The sequence below is a fragment of the Lissotriton vulgaris genome, chromosome 9 (genome assembly GCF_964263255.1).
Source record: "Lissotriton vulgaris chromosome 9, aLisVul1.2, whole genome shotgun sequence".
Classification (NCBI taxonomy): Eukaryota; Metazoa; Chordata; class Amphibia; order Caudata; family Salamandridae; genus Lissotriton; species Lissotriton vulgaris.
Genome location: NC_141697.1, coordinates 941,365,006 through 941,390,107, shown reverse-complemented (window position 1 = coordinate 941,390,107; position 25,102 = coordinate 941,365,006). Strand labels below are relative to the sequence as shown.

Here is a 25,102-nt window from a genome sequence, read left to right as displayed (position 1 = left end):
GGGGCCTCGCCTGAGTTGGCTGGTCGTAAAACTCGATATGGAAACCTCTTACAGTTTGCAAAACCCAAGCGTCGGCAGTGAGCAATTCCCACTCCCCGTAAAAGCTTGCCAGCCGCCCCCCAATCGGAACTTGATCCAAGCAAAGTACACTTACCGGGGGCATTTCCTTGTCCGGAGTTCTTCTTGAACCCTCTGCCACCATACCGCTGTCCCCTCGTGGGGTAGAAGTTGGTGTAGTTGGCTGAGGTCTGGTACTGACCTCTTCCGGAGCCTTGTCCTCGGTTGTTGGTCTGCTGACCACGGCCGATCGCGCGGCCCCTGCCGCGACCGGCCCCACCAGAAAAACACTGGTGGAAGACCTTCTTGATGCTGGACTGAGCCTTGTCCAGCGACGTGAACGTATTCACGAACTTTCCCAGCTCGCGGATGAAAGGCTCACCGAAGAGGCCACCCTGAGCCACGGCACCTGCCTCCGACGAGGCCAGGTCCCCCAGCTTCGGATCCAGCTTGATAAGGAGCGAACGCCGCCTTTCCGTGGACAGGGCACAGTTGGCGTTGCCCAAAAATACGATCACCCTCTGGGCCCAGTTGGAGAGCACCTCCGGAGAAATGGTAGTGCCATTCACTCGAGCCTCCTCCGCCATATCGAGGATCTTCGTGGCGGGCCCGACCGCATCCAACAACTTGTCCTGGCAAGCCCGCCAGGACCGGTCGATCCCCTTCCTGGGGTCCTTCATGAATTTCGCCAGGAAGGTGGCCATCTTGGGGTCCAACTCTGGTGTCATGGCCACTTTCCCTTCCAGGGTAGGCCGAGGGCATTCCCCACGCAGGCAACCCCTCGCCTCCTTTTCTAGGGGCTTGCGCAGCCTGCCCGCGACAAACTTCGCCACCGTCTCCCCCGGGGCCCAGGCCGCGGATGGGGGGTGGACGATCTCGTCCGGGTCCAGCATGCCCGACTCGTCTCGGGGCATCTCCTTCGCTGAAGGTGTCGGAAGCCAAGAACGGGTCGACTCCCCGTCGTCATCCGAGTCCGGAGAGTCGTAGATCGGGGAGGCGGGCGCCGTAGACACGTCGCCCGAAGTGCCAGGATCCACCAAGGGTGCAGGGGGCACCGCCGTCGCCTTGGCCAGGAAGGCGTCACGAAGCCGCTCGAAAGCGCCCCTGTCCACGCCTTGGGCCTCTGATGAAGGTCCCTCCCCACGAGGTCTCTTCGGAGCGGGTGGCAACCCGCCGGACATCCCCGGGAGTTCGGGGGACGGAGGCACCTGCGCCGCTGCCAGCTTCGCGCACTCCTCCACGATGCGGGCGGAAAGGCGGTCCTCCATGGGCCCTACCACCTCCGTCACGCAACGATAGATGGAGTTGTCTACCGCCTGATAGAACTCATCATCCTGCAGATAGGGGCAGGCTTCCTCATCGTATTCCCCTTCCATCTCGGAACCAAGGGCAAATGCGGGGCACCCAAGAGGGCGGCAACCGAGAAAGTTCTCGAATGTGGGCAGGCCAAGCGGCTGCGATCACGTTTTGGGCCAGCTGACGTGGCAGGTGGGCCGCACCAACCCCCAAGCGCGCAGACCCTCCTCGCCGGGACCGGGTCTACGTACCCCTCAAGCGCGCTAGGCCACACACGGGTGAAGAGGTGCACAGATCTCGCCCGAAGGCGATTCACGCGGTCAGAACCGCCATACAGACCCCAGAGGGCGTCAAAAAGTGGGCAAAAGTACTGACCCGGATCACCAGGTGTCAGAGGGGTACGCGAGGTTCGGCCCCCGCGCAAGCAGACCCTACGGCGTGGCTCTGCGCACTGCGGAGGCGCGCCGGAGGGTCGGCGAGACGACAGGCCGCCCCCTTGCGGTCTATGTACACACCGCACACAAGTGGGAATAAAGTCGCGTAGGAACGAAGAACGTTCCCGCAACTGGGGACTCTGTAAGGGAATAAACCATGCAAGGAGTCCCCCCCAAAGATCGTACACAAGACAATCAATCACAATGAAAGGTAACAAATAGAAAGCACTTATCTGGCTGCGGGAGCAGCGAAGAAAGAGGAGGAAGATGATGAGTAGTCCGGTTATATAGTGATGATGGACAGAGTAAAAGGACTATGGACTATTGTTACGCAAGAGACTCTTGGGAGTTGTTGTTTATTTTTTTGTTGAACATTACGTTAATGCTTTATGTTTAAAGCATTTTTGTTCTTATTATATCTTTTCCTAAGCTGCTGTGGAGTCTTTATGTTAATAAAGCGAAGGAAGATATAGCATAATCTGAAGCCTCCGGTCCTGACATAGAATCGTCATACACAGATAGATAATAGACAAATGTTTGATCAAGGTAGGATCTGTAAGCCCCAGTAAAGTCACTAAAGCCTCAATGATGCACAAGCCTGAACCAGGGTCTCCAGCATTCCCTCTGCACACCATTCTGCAGTTTGATAAAGCCCACAAACCAGTTTTGGAGGCAATTATATGTTCTTAAGTATCTCACAAAGTTTTTCAAATATTCAACACTTACAAACGAGATTTGACTGGGCATTTTCACTTCCGTCACAAGGCCACCTTTGGTATACTCCGAGAACGAGGACGTGTCTACAATCTCAAAAGAGTAGCGTCCTAGGTAGACGAGGGAAAAGATCAGCAAACAGTTAAAACATGTTATATGCATGGGAAATGAGATTGATGGAAAGGAGATAATGAAACAAAGAAAAATTAGATAATAAAACAAAGAAAAGAAGAGAAATGTTATGGAGACCAAAAGGAAGAATGGGGAGAAAGAGGCGATGGAAGAGGGATGAATTGATTATGGCGGGGGAAGCTGACACTTACGTGAAGCAAAGGAGAGAACAATGGATACACTTAAGTGCAGGGAAATTAAGGAATGGTGAAAAGGAAGAAATGTGCAAATCTAGAGATAGGAAGAACACGAAATAGGAAATTCAAGGATTGGGTTTGCAGAAATTCGGCAAGCAAAGGGTTACAGATTAAGGGATGCAATGAGAGTGTATCAATGAAAGTATGTGCAAAAGATATATGAAAATAGGCACCAATATTATAGAAAAATAAGGAAAGGAGACAAATCACAGAAGAGAGGGGAAATGAGAGAAGATGAGGATTGTAGGACTAGAGAGAAATAAAAGAAAGAGCAGCATAAGGTGGGAGGACATCAGGCAGGACACAAAGGGGAAGACAAACGAGAGTGAAGAAGATCACTTTGAAGTGGCTGGGGGGGAGGGGTAGGGGTATGGGTGGGAGGTTCACAATGTAGCCAAACGACGATAAAGCAAGATGACAGAAAGAAAGAGGTGATGGGGGAAGCGAGACATGCGTATGCACCTGTTATTTGTGCAAATGTTATTTCCTACCAGCAAGAACTATTGTCATGATTAAAAATAAGGCAGGCTCCACTTTTCACAACAAGGTGAGAGGGTACAAGTGCCAACAGGCTCTGAGCGTTCTAGAGTATGGGTGTTCATCAGGTGTCGCCTATGGCTTTCTCTTCAGTACCCTGTGTACTGCTAATTTTACAATCCCTGAAATGTGCATGTCTTTATGCAGTTCAAAGTGTGGTTCAAACAAGACTTTATGATGTGAGTAATGCAAATTATATAGTAAAACAGAACACTAAAAAGACGTCCTTTTTCTTTCCCACGTTGCAAAAAGACACCATACAAAAGCTATGCAGGTGATCAATGGTAATGTTTTATTTTGGATTTCTAGAGAAAACACGTTATTTTGTGTAAACATAGCCGATCTTGGAGATCTTGGGTACAGAAATGTCTTAGATCATCAGGCATTTTGATAATCTACAAATATATGTTTAATCTGTGATTACATTTTTGACTAGGAAGTTACATATAATTTTCAGATAAGCAAATGTTTCTAATGTGGACATGATGAAACACAGTTTTGTCATGCATAATGACAATTCTGCTGTATGCTACTAGGGCTAATATATGTTTTTAGCTCTTTATTAACTGATTAGCAATTCCCTGTCGTTTCTCTAAAACTAAATTCGCTTTTCTACTACACATGTGAATCAAATTATGTTACAATTATGGATGGGCCAGTTTAACTTACATTCCTCAAAGAAAGTATCCTTTTAGCCTGTATTTTATTGGTATTTCCTTAATATTATTTAACCAAAGAGACAACCATGTGCTACATGCAAAGGAAATGAGAGATCCTACCATGAATCTGCCTCTCAAAGTCCATTTCAAATCGTAAATATAAATCATTAATCCTGTGCAGGAAATGTGCCTGTAAGGCAGGAACCCCTTGTAAGTACTTTTTCATAGGCCATGTGATGTTGTAAGGATCACATTCAGTTGATTTCAGTTCCTTTCATTCATAAAGGTCACCTGATGTCACAGCACGTGATGTCCTTAAGTCACTGCCATCAACACTGGCATCTTGATGAATTGGCATTTATGCTACGGTTTATTAAGACATGCGTGGGTTAACTAGTACCATGAAAAATTATTCAGAGTGCCCAGGTCACTAGCCAACATACACATCGCTCCGTTGCATACAATGGACACTTTAGATATCCTCGTTAGTTGTATAAACAGTACATTATGTTTAGGCTTTACTGTGTTTGGTGTACACCTATAAACACTGGTGAAACTCCACTGAAAGGGAAACGAGCATTACAATGTAGACAAATACAGAATTCACTGTTCCGACCACAAGTTAAAATGCATCAAAGGGTAATGAAATGATGGAGGATAGGTTTTAAGTGTTATTTGGGTAGAGCAGCTGATACACTTTGGTAAAGATAAGATAAAATATATAGTAAAGTCAGGTAAAAATGAAAATACCATCTCCAACAATCATAAAAAAACTAAACATTGAAAACAGAGAATAGGTCAGTATTCTCTGGCTGGCATGGATGCAGGGTACAAGAATGAACAGAAGTACATACCTACGACCCGGATCTTAATTGGTTTGCTGCCATTAAGTTCAGTCATCCCTTGGATTTCAGAAAATGTCACAAAATCACCATCTTGGAACATGTGTCGCTCCACACAAGTCACCAAACCAGGATTGTCCTGACAGAGAAAATTGGTTTCAATATTACTATAGGTTTTACCTACAGTATTTTTAATGCTTGTTTCTGCTGCTAAGTATAGAACCCCCATAGGAACTGTGCATGTCCTATATTGTGACCAGGAGGTTATGCCAATACTATTACATAAAACGGATTACCTGAAGGCTATTTAACTAAAGGAATGCATGTGCATGGCACTAGGATACAAAGTAAAACATACATCTAATAAGAATTAAATACCACAACATTTAGTGATTAGACATAAATCGCCTGTGTGTTTGTGTGATAGGGGTTATGCATTTTCCAGTGCTGGACTTTATCTCTGTAGGCTTTTGACTAATAAGACGTCCGACCAAAGGCCAGGCAGTAGAACAACTTTTGCAAAACAAAGAGTCAAATTTCTGAAAGGGAAGAAGGGAGCATGAAAACAAGCAGATTATGTTCTCTTTAGATGTCTACAGGCTGCCATAGCTAGTTATTTTCTCGCTCTCTTTCACATACTGTATCCAGACATAAAAGTAAAGGGATGTGCTTTGTTGGAAGGCAGATGTGCCGAGAATCACCATGATAAGACCAAGAACTGCGAGGAACCTGAACTTACAGGCACATTTTGCCTCTCTTCCTACAGAAACATCAGTGACATTAACTTAGCCCTAAAAATTCTTAGAAGAGCCTTCCCCAAACTGGCATCGTCTCAGTAGAGAGTATTCCTCAAGCAGCGATTACAGAAATCTTTTGGTGTATACCAAGGGGCTGCCTTGAACCTAAATGTCAATGAAGTATGACGTTGGAAACCAACAGATTTACCATGTTTAATTCTTTCCTGCTGCGCGAGAGATGTCCTGGTGCACACCCCGAAGCCAGAACATATTATGAGTGAACTGCAGCGATCCATACATAGCGGAAAAGTCAACAATGAACTGGAACGGAACTTCTTACAAAATGTTTTGTAACTATTCTGTGGTATCAATGTCAACTAAGTCTTTTTGGCCATAATAAGTCAATCGGTAAAACAATCAGCCCTTTCAGTATGGGTATGATTTGTGATCCGCCAGCAAAGAGAAGCGTTGAATATTTTATGGGGAGCAAAAACCCAGGCCCATGGGAAGACAAGTTGGGTCTGCATGTGATCATCTACGGCAGGGGTCTCCAAACCGGTCCTGGAGGGCCGGATCCATGCCAGATCTTTAAAATTACTACATGTATCTCAATGGGGATATCCAAAAAATCTGGCATGGATCTGGCCCTCCAGGACCGGTTTGGAGACCCCTGATCTAAGGTATAAGACGTGCTGAAGTACTTACCTTTGTAATGTCCTCAATCAACGATGTCAGTGGAGCAGCTCCATTAGGATCATACACCACAAAATCGCTCCCAAAGTCACAAAACAGCTGCCTGTGAGAAGGAAAGCACACCAGTAATGGTAAATTGCATATAGAAATGAGAGATGAGCGCACACAACTGAGGTGGGCAATCTCATGAACCAATACTATTCCAGGTGCTAGGAGTGCAACGAGCAACAGCCATCGAGGTAGCGGTGTGGCATAAATAAGAGTGAGACAAAAGTACTGCGCTTCACAAATCTACTACAACAAAAAAACATGAACGGCAGACCCCAACGTCTAGCCCCATAGTAACGGAAATGTACTCTGGTATGTTTACAGAAATAGTTGTCAACAATCATTTGAAATATGTATAATTTACCTGATTAAAAATAGGCTCCTCTCACAGAACACATATACATCTAAAGCTCACTAATCCTTGTAACAAGACAAATATTGATCAGATACAATTTGGATAGTTTTTAGATGTACTGATTGTGTGCCTCATTGGGATACAACTGCTCTGTTAAACACCCCATTTCTTAGTAGCAAATAATTTGCACCTACAGCTACAAGTTATATCAGAGTATGCTTCCCCCTCCATATGTAATCAGCACATAACTTAGTTGTGCTTGGCTATCAAACCAAGAATCAGGCCAATGATCATGACTAAGGTTTTATGTTCCTGTTTTGTATGTGTATGTGGAGTGGTGTGGCTCACTGGTTAGAGGCGGCAGACCCGGGAGCAGAAGTCGGCCTGGGACCAGGGTTCAATTCCCGACACGGCAGGGTCGTGGACCAAGGTCAGCGGACTCGACAATTCTCGCCTCAGTGCCTACTCTAACCTGGGGTCCCACTCGGCAACTCTGGGTATTAGCTTGCCTAATCTCCACAACGGCCCCACCAACGCCGGGGATGCCTGGCTCCACCTAAGGGAGTCCCAGTAGGGACCAACCCACAAGGAAAGTAGGACGGGTTCCCCAGCGGTATACAGCGCCGGGACGCCCCTTTGCTGGGGCAGCTGTGCGCTTTACAAGTATACGACATTTAACATTTACGACGCCATGTATGATTACCGTTGTTAGGTAAGATGACACAGGGGTCCTTACGGTCCTGACAAATGCCCCAGACTGAGTGGTTAATATTTCTGGGCAGAAACATGTCAACCTTTTGAAAGATGACGGCGGGTCCAAATAACCCACCAAATGCATGTTAGTGTTTTAAAGCTGGCATAGCGAGATCGGAGTAAAATATAATGCAAAAATAATTTAATAATCTTCCACTGTGCAAGTTTAGAATTTTAGGGAGAAGCGTGGTCTTGACCTCAAACAGTAGCTTCTGAATGGGTAAAGGTTTGTTGTGGACCACCAGCAACAGTTAAGTGCAGACTTAATGATGAAACATGTTCACAAAATGTGGGTGCGAGTCTAGTGTTTTTAAAGGGAAGTGACTATCTGAATAGAACATGATCAAAATAGGTCTTCTTCTAAGGACTTGGGTGCATATGTTTTATAATTTGGACAACACACCTGTGGTCTTAATTCCCCTTATGAAAGAAAGACACTTCCTCTTACTCTCTCTTGTGGTTTGTACCATCTGCCAAACTAATCCCAGCCTTAGTAAATAGCAGATGCAAAAAGGAACAAGCATTTGCAATGCAATAGGTCTCGCATTTGTGAGAGTTTAATCTATTGGCATTGTAAATGGCAATGCCTTTTATTTATCTGTTTTGCTAATTAACACATAAATAAAAGGCATTGTCATTTACAATGTCAATGAATCAAACTCTTAAATGCGAGACCTATTCAAAGAAGTGGCCGTCAGTGTCCCAGGCTGCTCGGAAATTGAAAGCACACATAGCGCGCTGAAGGTTGCAGGAAAGCATGTGGTGCCTTCAGTAGCAGAAACTCATTAAAGAAAATAGTGCTTACAGACTAAAAAGACCTACTGTGTAACAATCAAAGTAAAAGGGCCAGTCCTCATGGGAGGTTAGAAATGAAGACAAGGCGGTACTAAGGAAGGACTAATAAGCCTATTAACAAATCAGAAGCCAGTATTTACGAAGGGCAATGACACAAGCTAATGACAAATATGGATGGAGAGTGGGCGCAGCTTCTATGCCATACTCCAAAACAGAATGCCACAGAGCAGCACATGCGCTGCCCATGCTCCAACTAAAAATGTCACGTTAATAATATAGAGAAGTATATTTCCTTATCCCAAAACAAAAATTACAGAGGTTCATTACCTCTATTCCCTGACTACGAACCCAACTACTTGATCCCTCTTCTTTTAAGACCCAGCTAGAGACAACTTTAGCTGTCTGGAAGACATCATGTCATCAATTCTTCAAGATGTACAGAAAGACAGTGGGCTTTGGGCCAGTCCCCTATAGCCATTCACCTTTGTGTTTTACATGGTTCGCCATTGGTTGGATGGCTTTGCCATCAAGATCATGACATTGCCCCATTTGTGGTTCTATTAGGTTGAGGTAATGGGTCCTCTTGATGGCTAGACTAGAGCCAATCTCTTTGATGTATCTACTTTGTTGACACGAGGGCAATGTAATTGCTGGCTTTCTGCTTTGAAAAGTGCTTTATGTTTGGATGTCCCTCGGAAGGTTTGAGAGGTCAAAGAAAAAAAGCCATTTGGGAAAAAGCTCATGAAACCATCATTGGAACTTTAAAGGATTTGTGTTTTATGGGGCTCTGTAAGATTTTCCATTTTTAAGATGGGAATCCACGTACAGAGGACAGAACCCTCCTGATCTATGCCAGTGGCTGCATTACCCAATCATTAGGAACATGATATGGATTGATGTCTCTATTATGCATTTGTGATGGCGTTCTCATCACCTTAAGGTAGGTGCACAACAACCCTCTACTTCGTCCAATGTCCCGTCCCCCTATTGTCCCAGCAAATGTCCATGGCAAGGAGGCAGGGCACCAATTGGTCGTAGGAATGCCATGAAGCAGTAGGGATAACCAGCTGGGGAAAATGTTCTAAAAAGCTGCAGCATTCCCTGAGGGATCAATGGTAAATAGTTCTGCTTCACCTTTGACCATTGTGGAAATGCATGGCCCACCAATAAGGTTCCTGTCAGGTATGCTTACTAATTACTGACCCACAGAAATCAGGGTTACCCTAGCTCAGGTACGCTGCAATTACTTAAGTGAAAAATTGAGAAGGCTGGGGAGCATGGACCAGCAGTACCCCAGGTTAATCTTGCTGCAACAGGTTAATCTTGCTGCCCCATGTGATCGGGGATGCCTTGTGACACAGTAGGAAGCCCTCTGAAGAGAACACAGTCTAATGAATGTAACCCATACCCTCTTCATTGACTGCCACATCATGTATTGGCACACTCCTTAGAAGTGGAAGGAATATAGGGAGCTTGGTGGCCAGTTTTTGGGCCAGTCCGAGAGGACACAAATGGAGAAGAGGTACTGTGCTTCCTGTCCAACCTTTTATCGCGCCAGCCAAAGACTTTAACAGCACAGCCATTGCTGCTTGCGCTGGCTGGCATGAACACTTTCTTCAGCTTGTTGCGTGCATTCACAACTGCTTTTGCTGGTCTTAGGGTGAATGTCACATTGGAAAGGCACAAAAGATTACCAGAAATGACTTATTGCCACTAAAGCATACCCATATTTATCGAAGTAGCAATGCATAATAGATCCTAACAAAACTAGGACCTTTTCAGGCTTTTTCCCAAATGCAACATAAGAATCAAGCTTTCTACTTTCCAAATACAATGTGTTCCAAAAGTAGGGTGTAAAACGTCTGAAAGATGTCTTTCCAACTTGCTCCAATGTTACCCTAAGTGCTTTTTACAGCAGCAAATTTTCCAACGCATCTATATGAGGGAAAACGTAGAAGGCCAGGTCAGGAGTGGCCTCGATTCTCCAAAGGTTTATACAGCATGCATAAAGGTTTGTGGTGAATCTTCTGCTCCATGGCTATGCAGGGCAGGTGTATACGACCTTGGGAATCATAATCGTTTATCTTCAGATGAATAATCAACCAAGCTTTGCAACCACAGCTGGTCTTCAATGGTCTAGGCTGGAAACCTCAAGAAAAGGCTGTTACAATAATTGAGCCTAGATAAAGTACAGGAACCTACATCTTTTGAATGGGGCTTTCTGGGAAACCTGGCGCCCCGACATTGGTGACGGAACCGCTCCGTCACGCCCCTCGGGTGAGCTGTGCTTGTGACGGAACGGTTCCGTCATGGCCCCGCCCGCTCAATAGAACGCGCTGCGCAGGCGCGTAATCAGCGCTGCGCAGGCGCGGTGAGCGGGTCGTGACGGAACCGTTCCGTCACCAGCACAGCCCACCCGAGGAGCGTGACGGAGCGGTTCCGTCACCAGCGTGGGAGGTGTTAAAGATTACGTACAGTCTACATAATAGATAGAACCCATTGAAGGGTGACATCCTCAAGGCCCACATCTCTTTGTTGGGACAGAGTAATCTCAACGGCAGCAAACAGTTCAAGATCATCAATCCCCCTGGATCACCCTTGTTCACAATGATTCAGGTTCCCACACCCTCAGCTGTTACCATTTCCTCCTGGAGGGAAACTCAATTGCTACAGGTCAAGCACTGCAGACTCCTCGGGAAAAGCGGATCGTTGTTTCACACCAGTTCTTTGGAGGTTTCATCTGGAGCAGAAAGGAGTGTGGCAATGATGAGGGGCTCCCTCACCTGGGTCCAATAAGGAATGTCTTCTTTCAGCAGTGGAGGCAACACAAGCACCTTCCACCTGCATTACACCTCCTACCTTCGCCTACGAAGTGTTCATCGAGGTAGTAACACTTAATATTTGCTGGAGCAAGCAACTTCCAAATGATTGACAATCAGGGATCGTCTTGAGAGACAGATATTTGATGTCTTTGATCCAGCTGACTGTAGGTAACCTTTACTCCGAAGGTTACCTCTCATCTCTTGGCGACATCAGCATCATCCAAAAGACTCAGGAAGGGAGAGTGCACTCACTTGAAGGTCTGGCAAACTTCTCCCGTACACATCATGGCCATCTGTAGGCCATTTTCTGCCTTACCCTTTCTTGTTTTTAGGAAATGTATTATTTCCGTATATTATATTTATATCATATATATTTATAGGTTTCAGGTATATCGATTTCAACAAGTAGGTGCGTCTTTTTCCTGTTCTTTTTCTCTAACCCTGCTTGCTTGCCATATTTCAAGTCCTTGAACAAGTGTCACCTATCAAACCACAGTCAAATACTTTTCCAGACCTTTCCTGGAGGTACTATTTATTTACTCAACACTACAGGACACTATATGAAGGCACCACAAGAAATTGAATATACCAGTTATATAGCGTAAAAAATATATAAAAAGGCATATGTTGAATTAACTTCCTTTCAGAAATACAGAGAAGTGAAATAAAGTGAAGACTAGAAAATGGATATAGTTAGACATTAAGCCCTTTGTGCTACAAAACCAGCCTGCTCTGAGCTATGATTCAACAAAGTTCAGGACTACCATATGCTCCATCTTGTGCCTAGGCCCATCAGTTGACATCTAACAATGACTTGCAATTGCATCTAAAGCACCATATGGCTTCTACAGTAATGTCTGCTCTCAGAAGGGCAGCTGGAAATAAATGCAACCAACTCTGCAAAACTGCTCATAATTGTCTGGTTAGTCACAGGGCTCTATGATGTTCATCAGGTAGTAAGGAGAACAAATACATGAGCCTTCCTTCCCCACTAAACAACCAAGAATAGACTGAAGGAAACACACTCTTGCAGCCCCTATATCACTAGCTTTAAGCCAATGGTTCAATGTAATATTCCTGCCAGGAATTAGGTTTAGCATGTCACTACCTTCCTACCAGCCTAGAGGTCATCTGGATCATTGTAGACTAAGCATATGTAATGTTTGCTGTTGTACAGGATCTTCTGCTTCTATGAACACAATATTTCTGCTTTGTTACCTGTCTTTGGAATTGCTTTCATGAGCCCGATGGTCCTAAACTTAAGCTACATTGATTGCCTAACATCAAACAAGACCAATATCTGTCTTTCTGTTGGCCATAAGGAGCCACTCTCTAGCTTTATCCACTCCCATTTAAAACACAAGAGTTTGTCTTTTAATTCCATATCACTGAATTTGTTATATTTAATACGGAAAATAAAAAAAAGTGGTGCATGGAATGCTTGAATTAATCTCAGCCACTGGTAATAACTTGGGCTACATCCCGTCCATTGTTTTGTGTCCACCATGCCACCTCGGATTAGGCCCAGCCATAGGCAAATCAGCTCCAATAGGAACAGTCCAGACTGAGGAGCCTCAACAAGGGCAAAACCGATCTTGGTTTGCTTGGGCTCCAGTTCAGAGAGGATCTGGCTTGTAAGTTTGGGTTCGACTGTTCCTATTGGAGCAGGACCAAGGCTGGGATTTGCACATGACTGGGTCTATTTGAGGTAGCATGGTAGGCACAAACAAAAACTAAAAACTGGGATGAGGTCCTTCTAATTACCATAGGCTGAGACTATCTCCAGCCTTTCGTGCATCACTTTTTTGTTAACTTCATATTCAAATTGGAAGCATTAAGTGACCCTCGCTGAAGGGTTATCATATTTAAGCCCCAAAAGACCTATTACCCTGACCTGCCTCTTAAGCTCTTACCAGCAGCACCACTATCTGAGGAGTAGAAGCTCTCTAGTGGTTTTCAAGTTTCTCTCTAATTTCGACCAATGCCCATTTGCCATTATCAGGTATTCAATATGCTTGTGAGATTTAGGATGAGGCAATTTATCAAGTCACATTGTGGTTCATATGCATCTGTATGACTTGTTTTAATATTACGACATTTCCCCAGGACTTGACTTTTTAAGGAAGTAAATGGAGAACTGCTTGACTGCTATGGACCTCGCCGTTCCGGCACCATGTTCTTTTAGGGGAATCTCTGTCCATCAGTGTCGTAATCCACTCATCCTAGAAACCCTGAAGGGCAGGCATCCTCTCCAGCTAAATATCTACCCACGGAGTTCTTCATGAAATTGGTTTGGGTGCTTGTATAATACATTAACGCAGTTCAGTATTTTGTAGCGATTCATACAAGACATTGTAAATGGACTTGAAAGATAACATGCGTACTACCTACCCAAAGAGCCCCTTCGTGTCCGCAACGATAAGCTTGATGTTGTGTGCATGACAAAAGTCACCAATATGAAGCTGTTCCTTTAGGGTGGAGTTTGTAAGAACAACAACCTAAAAGCGAAAAATTAATCATTTAGGGATAGGCAGGACACTCAAACAAATATGGTATGGTAGCACAAACGCTAGAATCATAACAAGAGATTATCAGCCAGCAGGAAAGGCAAGATTTCATTTTACAGAAACCACAAGGAGGAGATCATTCCCCCGCAATAAGTATTGGTCCGAAAGAGTATTTGAGGACAATGAGTACGAGCTGGACCGACTGGCTCAAATCCTTTGTGATCAAGGCGGTATCCTCTTAAAGGTGGAGGAGATATGATTTCCACCTATGTGAAATGCAGCACACTCAAAGACGAGCAACAGTAATTGGGTCTTGCCAACTGTGTGATTTTCTGTTGTAGAACACGCTTTGCGCGGTCCTATTGTTGATGGCTTAAGGTGATGTTGCACCGTTCTCCCCGCAGTAAATACCTTGCAAGGAGAGCTGCATGGTTGTATTTTCCATAGTCCTTTTCAAACTCTTCTCTCCGTATGAACTGCTCTACCAGAACACAGTGCTGGCTCTAGCGCTGGTGGTGCCTGGTGCGACAGTCTCTTCATAACCCCTCACACACATACATTTCATTTGTTTTAAAGCGGTGGTAAAGGCTGGCTTTACTTATCCACACAGCTATCCACATAAAATACAGATATATTCTTTGCAGCAGGCATATTAACCCTCTGCGCTACTTTATGGCGCGTCATTACTGCCACTAGACAAATCTCCGATCTCTCTCTTGCAGGAACATTATTCACAACAGTGATCTTGACACTGTTATTGCTGCCTGAAAACTGACGCACAAGGAACTCTGCAGCCTGTGCTTTTTTTTGTTATAATTTTCAATTAGCATTTAATAAATACAGTACAATAAATATATGAAAACATTGTGTATCTTAAAAAACGTTATAGTAGAGAAAAAGTAATGAACATATTTGTAAATATAAAAGCAAATGTCTCAAAATCCATAGAATAGAAGGAAAAAAAGGAAATTAGGGGCAAAACATATATCAAAGAAAGGAAATACAAACATCATTAAATAGTGAATATAAAATAGTAAAGCATTAAACCAATAATTTAACAACATATCAATAAAAGCGTAAAATGATAGAATGTCAAGCTAATAAAACATAAGTTACATATTTCATTAAAATAATTCATTTGGAATATTATAAGGGAATGCATTATAAAGAATACAGAATCACACCAGTAGTAAGTATAAATATAATAGTAAAAGGTTGACTAATTGAAGACAATACAGCATAGTCATAAGTCAGTGAACTAACAGTACCCAAAGGTCAATACAATATAATGAACAAAATAATCTAGGAATTAAGGTTAGCAACATATATCTTTTACCTGCAGGAAAGGATCCCATACCTGTAAAAACAACTCAGTTTGCTCTTGAATGTTATAAATGACTCTCTCATGTGAGGCAATTTGGATCATTGATGCTAGCCAAGTCTCTTGTGATGGCGGAGATGAGGATTTCAATTGTCTTAGTATACAAATTTTAGCAGTAGCTAATGCAGTGTGAACTAGACGACATTGAGTTTTGGAAAGGGTAGGGGAATCCTGTAAATCATGCAGTAAAATTGTTGCTGGCGAGAGTGGTAAATGTAAGGGGACGGTGTTACGCAGAAATCAACCTATATATAACCAGTAAAGTTTCACCATGGGACACTTGCATATGATTTGCACAATGTCACTACTAGAGGCATTACATCTCCACAAATTAGTATGCCGTAATAGACCTGCTTTATGTAATTTTACTGGAGACCAGTGCCAGTCATGAATTATTTTAAATATACAAAATTTTAAGCGAGCCTCTCAGTCACCTTTAACTACGTTTTCCAGTAAGGTTGTCCATTGTTCATTTTCATAGGAAAGTCCTAGGCGTGATTGCCATCTGGAACGAAGGTCATGAGATAAAGGATGAGAAAATAATTGTGTTGCGAGTGTTTTGTACAGACCAGAGGTAACCTCTTTGTGTCTCCCCCAAGTATGAAGATAAAAATTTTATTGGTGAAATTTGCAGTGTCCAGGGTTTCAAGCCTAAATCCTTAAGAAGAGAGTTATACAGCTGTAAATAGTTATCCCTTTGTGATAGGGGAAGATTAAACTCCTCAATCATTTGTGGAAAGGATTTGAGGTCTCCATTATGAAGAATCTGATCTAAAGTCAGGATAACCGCCGACTTCCATGTAGGCCAGAAGAGAGTTTTCCCTTTAATACTGCAGCATGTGCTTTTAAATCGTAAGTAATTGATAAACACAGCGCCCCCCACTGTCAGTGCCCACCGCCCCCTCCAGGTGAGTGCCCAGTGCAGCCGCAACGGTCACACTGCCCTAAAGAACATAAAAGTGGTGAGATTATTCTTCCATTCTGAGATCTGACCCTATCCCAAGAAACCCTAGAAGCCTCTTCCCCTCAAGCCTGCTCATCCAGATTCATGGGATCCGCAATGCTGCATTTGAAACTAGGGATAATTCATCATCCAAGTCGTTCAGTGTACATTTGGACTTGGAATCCCCAGTGATGGCATTACTCATTCTTCTTTGGTTTTAAAGTGCATATATTGTAAGACTTTACTGGTATGAGTGGCCTTGGTTCGAAAATAACAGTGAACAAGTACAAATTGGAAATAAGATACATAGATGGTGCAATGATATGCAAGGCCAGCATATGTCTCTACCCCGCCTCATGTTTTAGAGCAATGTTCATCTCTTCACTTTTTCTCTGCTGTGACCAACATCTTTTCACCAAAACAAACACACACACACCATGTCTTTCGCTCATTCTTGTTAGGTCTTTTTCTCTATGCTTTCCCAAAACAGACATCAGGTCATTCTATTATTCTTCTGTCTCCTCTCCTCATTTCATTTGAATATCACTCACATCAGGTCATTGTCTCTGATCCCAGGATCTTCCATCACACAGACATCCAGTCTATTTTGGTTCCCTGTTGCCCTCACACTCTATACTTCACTCCCTTCTGTGACGTGTGTCTGCTTCTCTCTGTTTCGCCCACCACATGCAGTCTAGCGTTTTGAACCTTCTTTGCCTGAAAGGGGGTGGGGCGAGGGCAAGGAGAAGGAGAAAAGCAGTGTGGGCCACCCACGGCATGGGAATGCAAGGGCCCAGCCAGGGATTTGAAAGAGACCGCCTCAGAAATGAAAAGGACGGAAATGCAAGGGAGCCATAATGTCCAAGACATTACAATAATAAGGCGCACAGCAAAACCTGGTGATGCTCATCTAGCTTCACCCACAGATGGATGCACCGGGGACTCAGCTCTCGCCACCCCTAAGTCGGCTTCAGAGGTGATCTGGATTTGCCGCCAAGAAGGTCCTGTGTGAAATCAGCCACACTTTAGATGGCTCTGTCTCTTTCAATCTACTTGTGAAAGACCCAGTTTAGGGAATTGGCTGGTGAGGTATGAAGGCACCCTGTCTGATTGTAGGGAAGCATGGCCAGGGAGTAGGGTTAAGTCCATCATGCAGTCTTCCAGGCTGTCAAGAAGGTGAGCCAGGTAATTTGGGTCAGTGGAGTCCTTCGGGGTGCCATCTATCATGATCCACATGGTCGCTGGCTGGAAGAGGCCATATTTAATGTCCAATTAAGTAACTGAGGTTGCAATCCCAGGAAAGCAATGCGTTTGGTGTTGGTCTCAACTACACAATGAGCAATGATCTGCATCTTGTGGCCCTGCAAGTCACAGGAGCAGTGCCACCCAGATGACTTGGAGGGCGTGTTCATGTCAGAGGAATCAGGTGAGGATTGGCCAGGGTCGGAAGTTATAATCTCATGACATCCTCCTGGATCATATCCGATGGGCCCGTTTTGAATTCAGGTGGCGGGGTAAAGGTCATGTCAAGCAGTTGAGAAAGCAGGTGCCCCAGCAGGCCGTGGACATCATTATTTTGTTCCATTTTCTCTGGCACCCCATAAAACCTGACGTTGTCCCGGCGGGCCCTGTCCTCCAGGTCAGTCAGTCACCTTCTGTTTGAGATACCATGTGTCCAAGTCTCAAGAGTCCGCGGAGTCCAGCCTCTCCTCTGGTAGAGATATGCGCTGCTCCAGACCATCCAGCTTGCTGTTGAAGATCCCAGGTCTGCACAACGTGTTTTCATTATGGCCTGGGATCCTGCAGTCCATGGATCCCATACGGCCTGGGATCCTGCCGTCCATGGATCCCAGCCGTTCCCCCACAGCACAGATCTCTTTCAGAATGAGGTCCATGGTAGCTTTTTGTGATGGTGGGGATGAGGGGCTCCGTTGTTTTCCTAATCCCCCCCCCCCCATGACCTCTGTGAAGAGTAATTCACAGGAGACTTTGCCGCTGGAGTCATAGTCACCTGAAAGGTCCTGCTTTGTCCGTATATCAAAAGGGGGGGATTTGGAAGGCCCAGCCTTGGTGTGGCAAGGGGGGTTCGGGATCGCAGGGACTATCTCATGTCACAGCCAGGGATGGAGGGACGCTGTCCTAGGGCTTCGCAGAAGCGACGATCTGCCTGGGTGTTTGGGCCATAGTGCAAGAAGGGGCCAATGTTAGGTCAGGTAAGGGACATCAGGAAAGGTCGGTGCAAGGAAGCAGCTGTGTGGGGGGGAGGAACGTGCCCCGATCGACTCAGTGCCAATGAAGGTGGCAGAGCATCAACACCCGTTCCTTTCCATTCAGTCTCCTCTCAAAAATAGTACCCCGTTAGGGCATTCACTGGCCAGTGTCGCAGGGGGCCGGGCCCAGTGGAGAAATGTTGCAGTGGAATTAGAGTCATGGCAGGGTAAATGCAGCTCTACATGGCACGGGTAGGTTCTCTTGTCTGCCGTTCTGTCTGGTGGAGGGCTAGTGCAATGGATGGCAGAGCAAGGAGCTATGAGCAGCAAAATACGTGGGTATGTGTCTCAACAGTTGATCAGGCAGGCACTGCCCTTGCCCAGCCATGTACCACGTTTCAGTGGTTAGAGGTTAGACTAACTCATTATAGTGCTGATGTCCGCATCACCGCACTAAAATGCATTAGTTACGCAAAGTAAAGCATTCCCAACCACCTGAGACGTGCTCTAGGAGCTCAGCTGCAGATCATTAGCAATCGCAGTGACCTGCGCCGCTGTTCTTGGAGTGCAATACTGTATCACTTGTTTAATAATGTTTACATTGACTGACTGATGGAACTCTGCTCTGGAGTGCCCCACAGGCGAATCTCATGACCACCCAAATGGAAGACAAGCAGAAGTGCCAGCATACCACGTGACAGTGCGTGCCAACAGCCCGCATGCATCCGGGTGGCGACACCTTTCCGGTTGTTTTCCGACAAGGTGCCTGTCCCTCTCTCACTACGCAGGGTCTGACTAGCAAGAGAGGGATGGAGACAGGTAGCGGGCTGGCTGGGGCAGCCTTGTTTTTCCTTCCATCATGCCAGAGTGGTCATGCACCTTTTAGTCCACGGCCCCAGCCCTGGCATGCAGTCATGTATCATCTGTCATTGTTGGAGATCAAGTGTCCTGTCGCACTGAAGGCTGTGTGTGGCGCGAGGAGTCTGACTGTTGTACTAACCTCCGTACTAGGCCCACTCCCACCTGTGCCTGTTTAAGTTTCAGAGGCGGATGGCACGGATCGGGGGTAAGAAGGTGTAAAAAAGAAAAAAAAGTATCTTATCACTGCATTTCCCCTCCGGCTCTCCTCCGTGTCAGGCCGGAACAGGAAGCATCCAGGCTCCCCGAAGCCATTCACCACACTGCAATGCAGCGTTGTGATTGGTCTAATCTCTGTGGTTCGGCGCTTAGAAAGGGACTGGAACCCTGAGCATGCTCTCCACCCAGGCTGTAGTACAGTCTCTGGGTAGAGAACAAGCAAAATGCGCATGACTGTTTGGCCGGCCCAGGATGGCCGGTCGAACATTTATGCGCCCTTACAGAGTGCCCACCACTCCTCCCTTGCTGTTAGAGCAGATCAGCCCACTCTGCAAAGCTGCTGCAGCAGGAATGCTAATAACATTGAGTGATTATTTTACTTTTCCTTTATTTACACTACTTCAAAGCATCGGGGCGGCACTCCTCCACCTTAACAGAGCAGCCACCACTGATATAATTCTTCCCATACATTTTCAATTAAGTTTGCCAGGCACTTGTCTTGCTTCGTGTGGTAAATCTTAGCCACAGTGTTATACTTTTAACATGTATGATATACTTGCATCTTGCTTTTTATATGCATCACAGTACTCCAGTCATAAATCAATATGAGAGGGTCATCAATCAACGTCCCAGGGGCATACATCACACTTGACAAGGACATAAATCATAAGAGCGACAGGTCATAAATCAATCCAATGACAGGTAATACATCGTTTCTGACAGGCCCCTAAATCATATGAGCATGACAGGTCATCCATTAACAATGGATGACAGGTCATAAATCATCTTGTCATATTTGTGACACCTTTTAGATAGCTGAGGCACCATACATACAGTTTTATGGGGTCATAAAGTTCCTTGTTGGTTTTCCTCCGATTGCTTGCGGAGGGGTAATATCTTACTTGATTTAGGCCCCAACTCACTACCTTGTCTGTCAATGTTGTGCCCTGCTGTCCCTTTCGGCCTACTCACCCTGGCATTAGGCATCACGGCCGGACTGGGAATGCAAACCAGCCCTGGCAATCGACTCAAACCGGCCCCCGGGGAGGGATGGGGACTGGGGAAGGTGGTGGGTGCTGGTGGCAACACTGCTGCTGTTACACTGCTGCAAAATCAACCCCAGTAACGAAAACAACCTGCCGTCCATCATTACGACTCGGTACAAATAAAGGGAGCACTACGACAGCCCTACGACAATGCTGCCGCTGTTCGGGTGGGTGGGTCTCGAAATGTTGATCTTCATGCTGCCCCTACTTTCAAAAGCCGCCTGTGTAGGGTCAGCGCCGTGTTTATAACCCCCATTGTCCCCTTCCAGCATGTGGCGGCGTTCCCTCAATGGGAGGGTTCAAAACATCACCTGGGCACCTATTGGCCAGGTATTTTTGCACCAATTTTTGCAGGCATCTTTGACCTTAGGGGGAGAGCGGGGGTGACTCCCCCCTTTGTGCGCGCAGCCGAGGTTGAAACTGGAATTTTTGGGGCCACAGCGGTCGTTATGGCGCCAGCCCGTGAGGCCCCATTTGGGGGCGGCCTCTGCTAACCCAGCAATTTAATAAATAGTAAGGTAAATCACATGTTGCAGTAAGTTTGTTCCTTTATTAAAACAAAACAGTTACCAATCATTCCCCATGATATCAGTCTCAAGGGTCCTACCAATACTTAAATCATGCATGCATGGAGGCCTTGTGGAGTGCCTCATGGTGGAGCAACAGTTTCTCAGCGCTTCGTCCGCGAGGACTGCAGCTGGGGCAAAGCAGCACTTGCAGAGGGGCTTTGGCACTATCCAAGCGTTGTCCCTCAAGGAGTTGAGTGAACCTCTGCTTTGGTTATGTGTGGAACATGATGGGGAATTATGGCATGAGGGAAAATGGACCGCTTGACGACGCAAACCTTCAGGTGTTCCTAATACACCACAACTTGGTGATGCAGAGAGAAAACGGCAGCCGGCTATAAGGAAACTGCTCAGTGGAGAGCAATGAAATACAAAATGCATGCTATCTCTGTAGAAATGCTGAGTTCTTCAGGCAACCGTTAGTGCACGATAACCACCTCTGTTATCCTTGGAGTAGTTATGTGCCCGAGAGCAAGCAGTGTGTTCCAAAACCCAAAAGGGAAGGAGGGGCTGTTGTAATAGTTCATGTCGCTGAGCGCGGTGAACGCCTGTCTCACTAAAGTAAGCCTAAGAGGAGTATCCCTCGAGGCAAACAAAAGGTGCTGCAGAAGGCAGGACCAACTATGTTTCCTCAAAGAAGTGTCCTGCAGAGGCAGCTACTCTGTTGGAGCGGAGGAGCGCCACCCCACTTCAAATTTCCCCCCATCCCCCCAAAGTCCTAGAGATGAAAAATAACCCATGATACAGGTGTTGAAGTGGAGAGAGCAAGGTCTCACGTGGGCTCGCCAGTGAGGGGGCGGCGTGAGAGCACAGTCACCAGAAGTGTAGCATACATGCCAATAGAGCCGATGCAGGTGGGAGACTCCTGATTTTAAAGCCAAAAATGGCTTTATTTTGGCTAAATATATGTAGAAACAAGGACCCCCTGACAATAAGAGTCTTCTAGGACAGGGAAAAACAATATGTGGGTATCTTCCTAGACAGTATACAGTGCGATAAACAATAATAGAATGTGTAGATAATAGAACATTTCAAACTAACAAAAACATGTTCAGGAAAGTATTTTTATTATAATTATTGAGATAGATATATTATAAAAAAATTACATATAAAAATCGATTATTAATCACAGTAGTGTGCAGATCATACAATACATAAAAATAATCATGAGTTAAAAAACACGTAGATACAATCAATCCAATAAAAAAGTTGTGGCTGAGCTAGTGTCTCATTCTTCTAACGCTAACGCCTACCAGAAATTGCCTCGGCTTCAGTAGAAGTCAAAGGAAGAAATATGACGATAATTATTTTAAATCTCCCACTTTCCTCTTCTAAAATGTTGTCATGTATGGTGTAGGGCAGCTCAGGGCCTGAAGTGAGGCAGCCTGGACGTGTTGGTCTTATGTGCGACCACTTCCAGTTTACGCTCCTGCAGTGTCGTCAGGTAACAGGTTGGCTGGGTGTTCCGCTGTTGATGGATGTCTCTGGACAGCCAGAGCTAGGGCCTCATTGTGAGGGGTAGCAAGGTGGGTTCGTCCCTCATCCCCAGGCGGTATGGGTTTGACCTCTGCCAAGGCCTATGCTGTGGTCAACGAAGTGGTGCCCACGCCACCCCATAGGCCGCAACAGGGGCCCGGAAGAGGCCGCGATGTAGGCCTCCCCCCTCCTGATGCCTCAACCCCTCTCCTCCTCACAAGGGGGTAACCTGGTGCACCATCAATATTGTAAAGTAGTGGGCTCTAGGCCCACATACTTGAAAATAATGGACGTAGACAGAGTAGTACAATTACTGGTAACTGGCACAGGGCACATGCGCCCGTCCCCTTTTATTAGCAGGGTCACCTGACCGATGACTCATGTGATGGGGGGTCAAGACTGTATGTACAGCACAGTCCTGGAACTCTAGATCGTGCTGAGCAGGAATCTATAAGTGTGAGGAAAGCGGCCCATCACCCCCGAAGGCACGCAGAGGTGGCCACCGCTTTGGCCGGCCAGACTCTGCCTCTCTCAATCACCTGTCTTGATCAATCATTACCTTTTTCACAGATGCCAACATTTTCTTTTCATAACACTGTTCTCTCTTTTTTTTCCTTCAGACAAATATCTTTCAGTGCAGCCATTCGTCTCTCTCTCTCTTTGTCACACAGACATCATGACTTTCTTCGGCTGTGTCATCTAGACTAGTCTCTCCATTGCAAAGCCATCAGGTTTTCCGGTCCATTTTCCCAACTTCCTTATGGCTCTCCATCTCACTTTTTTGTTGCACAATCCACAAAAATCATATTTATGCCCCTCTCATCTATATCTCCTTTTGTTTTTCATCACATAAACATGAGGTTGCACAATTTGAGTTTGGAATCAATACCAGACCAGTATCAAGCTTTTCATACCTGGAAATGAGACAGGAACTGGTCAGACAGCTCCCCGGTGTAGGCTGTGACAGGAACATAACTGTTGAGCTCTGCCAGAGACAGCGCAGATGCCTCAGCTCGATTCTTCCCAATATCATTCTTTGTCAAGTAGAACTACAGAACAATGCAAAAAAACAAACAGATTTAAGCACACGAACAGACCAATAAGATGTGAACATCACTTTGATTTTGTACAGATGGCACTTGGTGCATACAAGGGGATTTGGTCATGGCCTGGGCCCTGTCCTTTTGCCCCAAAACCATTGGACAGGGCATTTGGCCTTGTGCACCAGGCCCTTCACACAGAGCATGGTTCCCATCCATAGTCAAAGTACACCCAGAACCTGCTGAGTACAGTCTTCGGAAAGACGCAGCCATGCCATGAACTCAGACCTCTAATCCTAAATCCGTCTGTGCATGGCTAGTAAGGATCTTGCTTGAGGATGTGGGCTTCAACCATGCTCTGTGTCCCAGAATCTGTTACGCGTGGTCTTCGAGAAGGTGGACCACCTTACAAAGGCACTGGTGAAAGTTTTCATGAACACTTCTGGGCCAGCACGCCACACCAAAAAACACTTCATACCAAACCTCTTCTAAGTACGGTTCTATCTTCCGGCTAAGTGCAATCATTTGCAAAAACATAGATGTAAAAAATATCGAAGTGTTTAATATCGTTTGCAAAAATATAGATGTTAAAAATATCGATTTTGTATTAATGTAATTGTTTGTATTTATTTTGTATGTGTGTGATGCATGTATTTTTGGTATAAGATTTGTTTTTGTTTTTATTATCTGTGTAATTGCCTCAAATTGTAAAGCGCTCTGATATCTTTCGGGATCAAGTTTGCGCTATATAAAACTTTATAAATAAATAAATGAGTATGGTCCACAGTTTTTGTTGTAAAAAATGGAAAGACATCCCTTGGGACTTATAATGGGAGATGCTAACTGGATCAACCTCAACAACTTTGCACCTCTTGACCAATGTGCAGGACATTTGAAACAGAATCTTGGTAGAACCTACAAATTGCTGGTCAACGGTCATGCAGATTTCAAACGAATCAGGAAATGTGACCTAAAGCACAAATTATGCACTTACATTAAATTAACCCTGTGAAACCTGGATGGTACCTTATCTGCGTGGAGTAATTCCAGTTACCAGTTTTTGCTGTAACAGAGAGCAAAATTTACTATTGGACTTAAAATGGTAAATGCTACCTTCGGATCCCCCAAAATTGTTTTGCACACCCCATCTTGACCAATATGAACAACATTTGAGACAAGGAAAATTGGCCTAATGAACATAACCATTATCTGCATCCAGGCAGATTGGTCATATAATTCCAACATTACTACAGATCCAAAATACCCGCATCCTATGAATTCACAAAAAGTCAATGTTAAAAATATCAATAAATTCCATAAAATGTATCAGTTGAAGCACTGTTAGGGTCAAGATACAAAACCTAAAAACTGAAATTCAGTAGTTATTGTGCGCAACACCACTATAACACTTAGTAGTGAATGATGTTATAGATGGCATCAACAAATCAGAACAATGATGACAAACTGACTGCATCACATATTACATCATAGTTATTGCAGGGCACCAGACCGGCCTGTCAGAGAGTGCTCTTCAGATCTCTGAAAAATCGACACATGGAGTGTAGTTTGTTTTTGGACACATTTGAACAAGTTACTTACCAATGGTAATGCTCTTTCTCGTAGATACTATCTACATACAGATTCCTCACCTTTTTAATATTCCCCAGGTGGCAGACTGGATTCAGAAACTTTTCAGCAGTACCTGTGTGCTAGTAGGTGGGGCTTGTGGCTTTGCATTGACACTGT

The 25,102-nt window shown here is 45.1% G+C and overlaps 1 protein-coding gene across 2 annotated transcripts in view; it reads right to left on the bottom strand.

Annotated features, from left to right (window-relative positions):
- The window catches only part of UBA7 (ubiquitin like modifier activating enzyme 7), a 1,262,833-nt gene that overhangs the window by 1,171,945 nt on the left and 65,786 nt on the right, over positions 1 to 25,102 (bottom strand). For both annotated transcript variants that reach the window (XM_086938795.1, XM_086938796.1), the window contains exons 4-8: positions 23,231 to 23,365; positions 13,502 to 13,608; positions 6,350 to 6,440; positions 4,920 to 5,046; positions 2,514 to 2,611 (exon numbers count right to left, since the gene is read on the bottom strand). In XM_086938795.1, the coding sequence (XP_086794921.1) occupies positions 2,514 to 2,611; positions 4,920 to 5,046; positions 6,350 to 6,440; positions 13,502 to 13,608; positions 23,231 to 23,365 (558 nt within the window). The remainder of the gene's footprint in view (positions 1 to 2,513; positions 2,612 to 4,919; positions 5,047 to 6,349; positions 6,441 to 13,501; positions 13,609 to 23,230; positions 23,366 to 25,102) is intronic.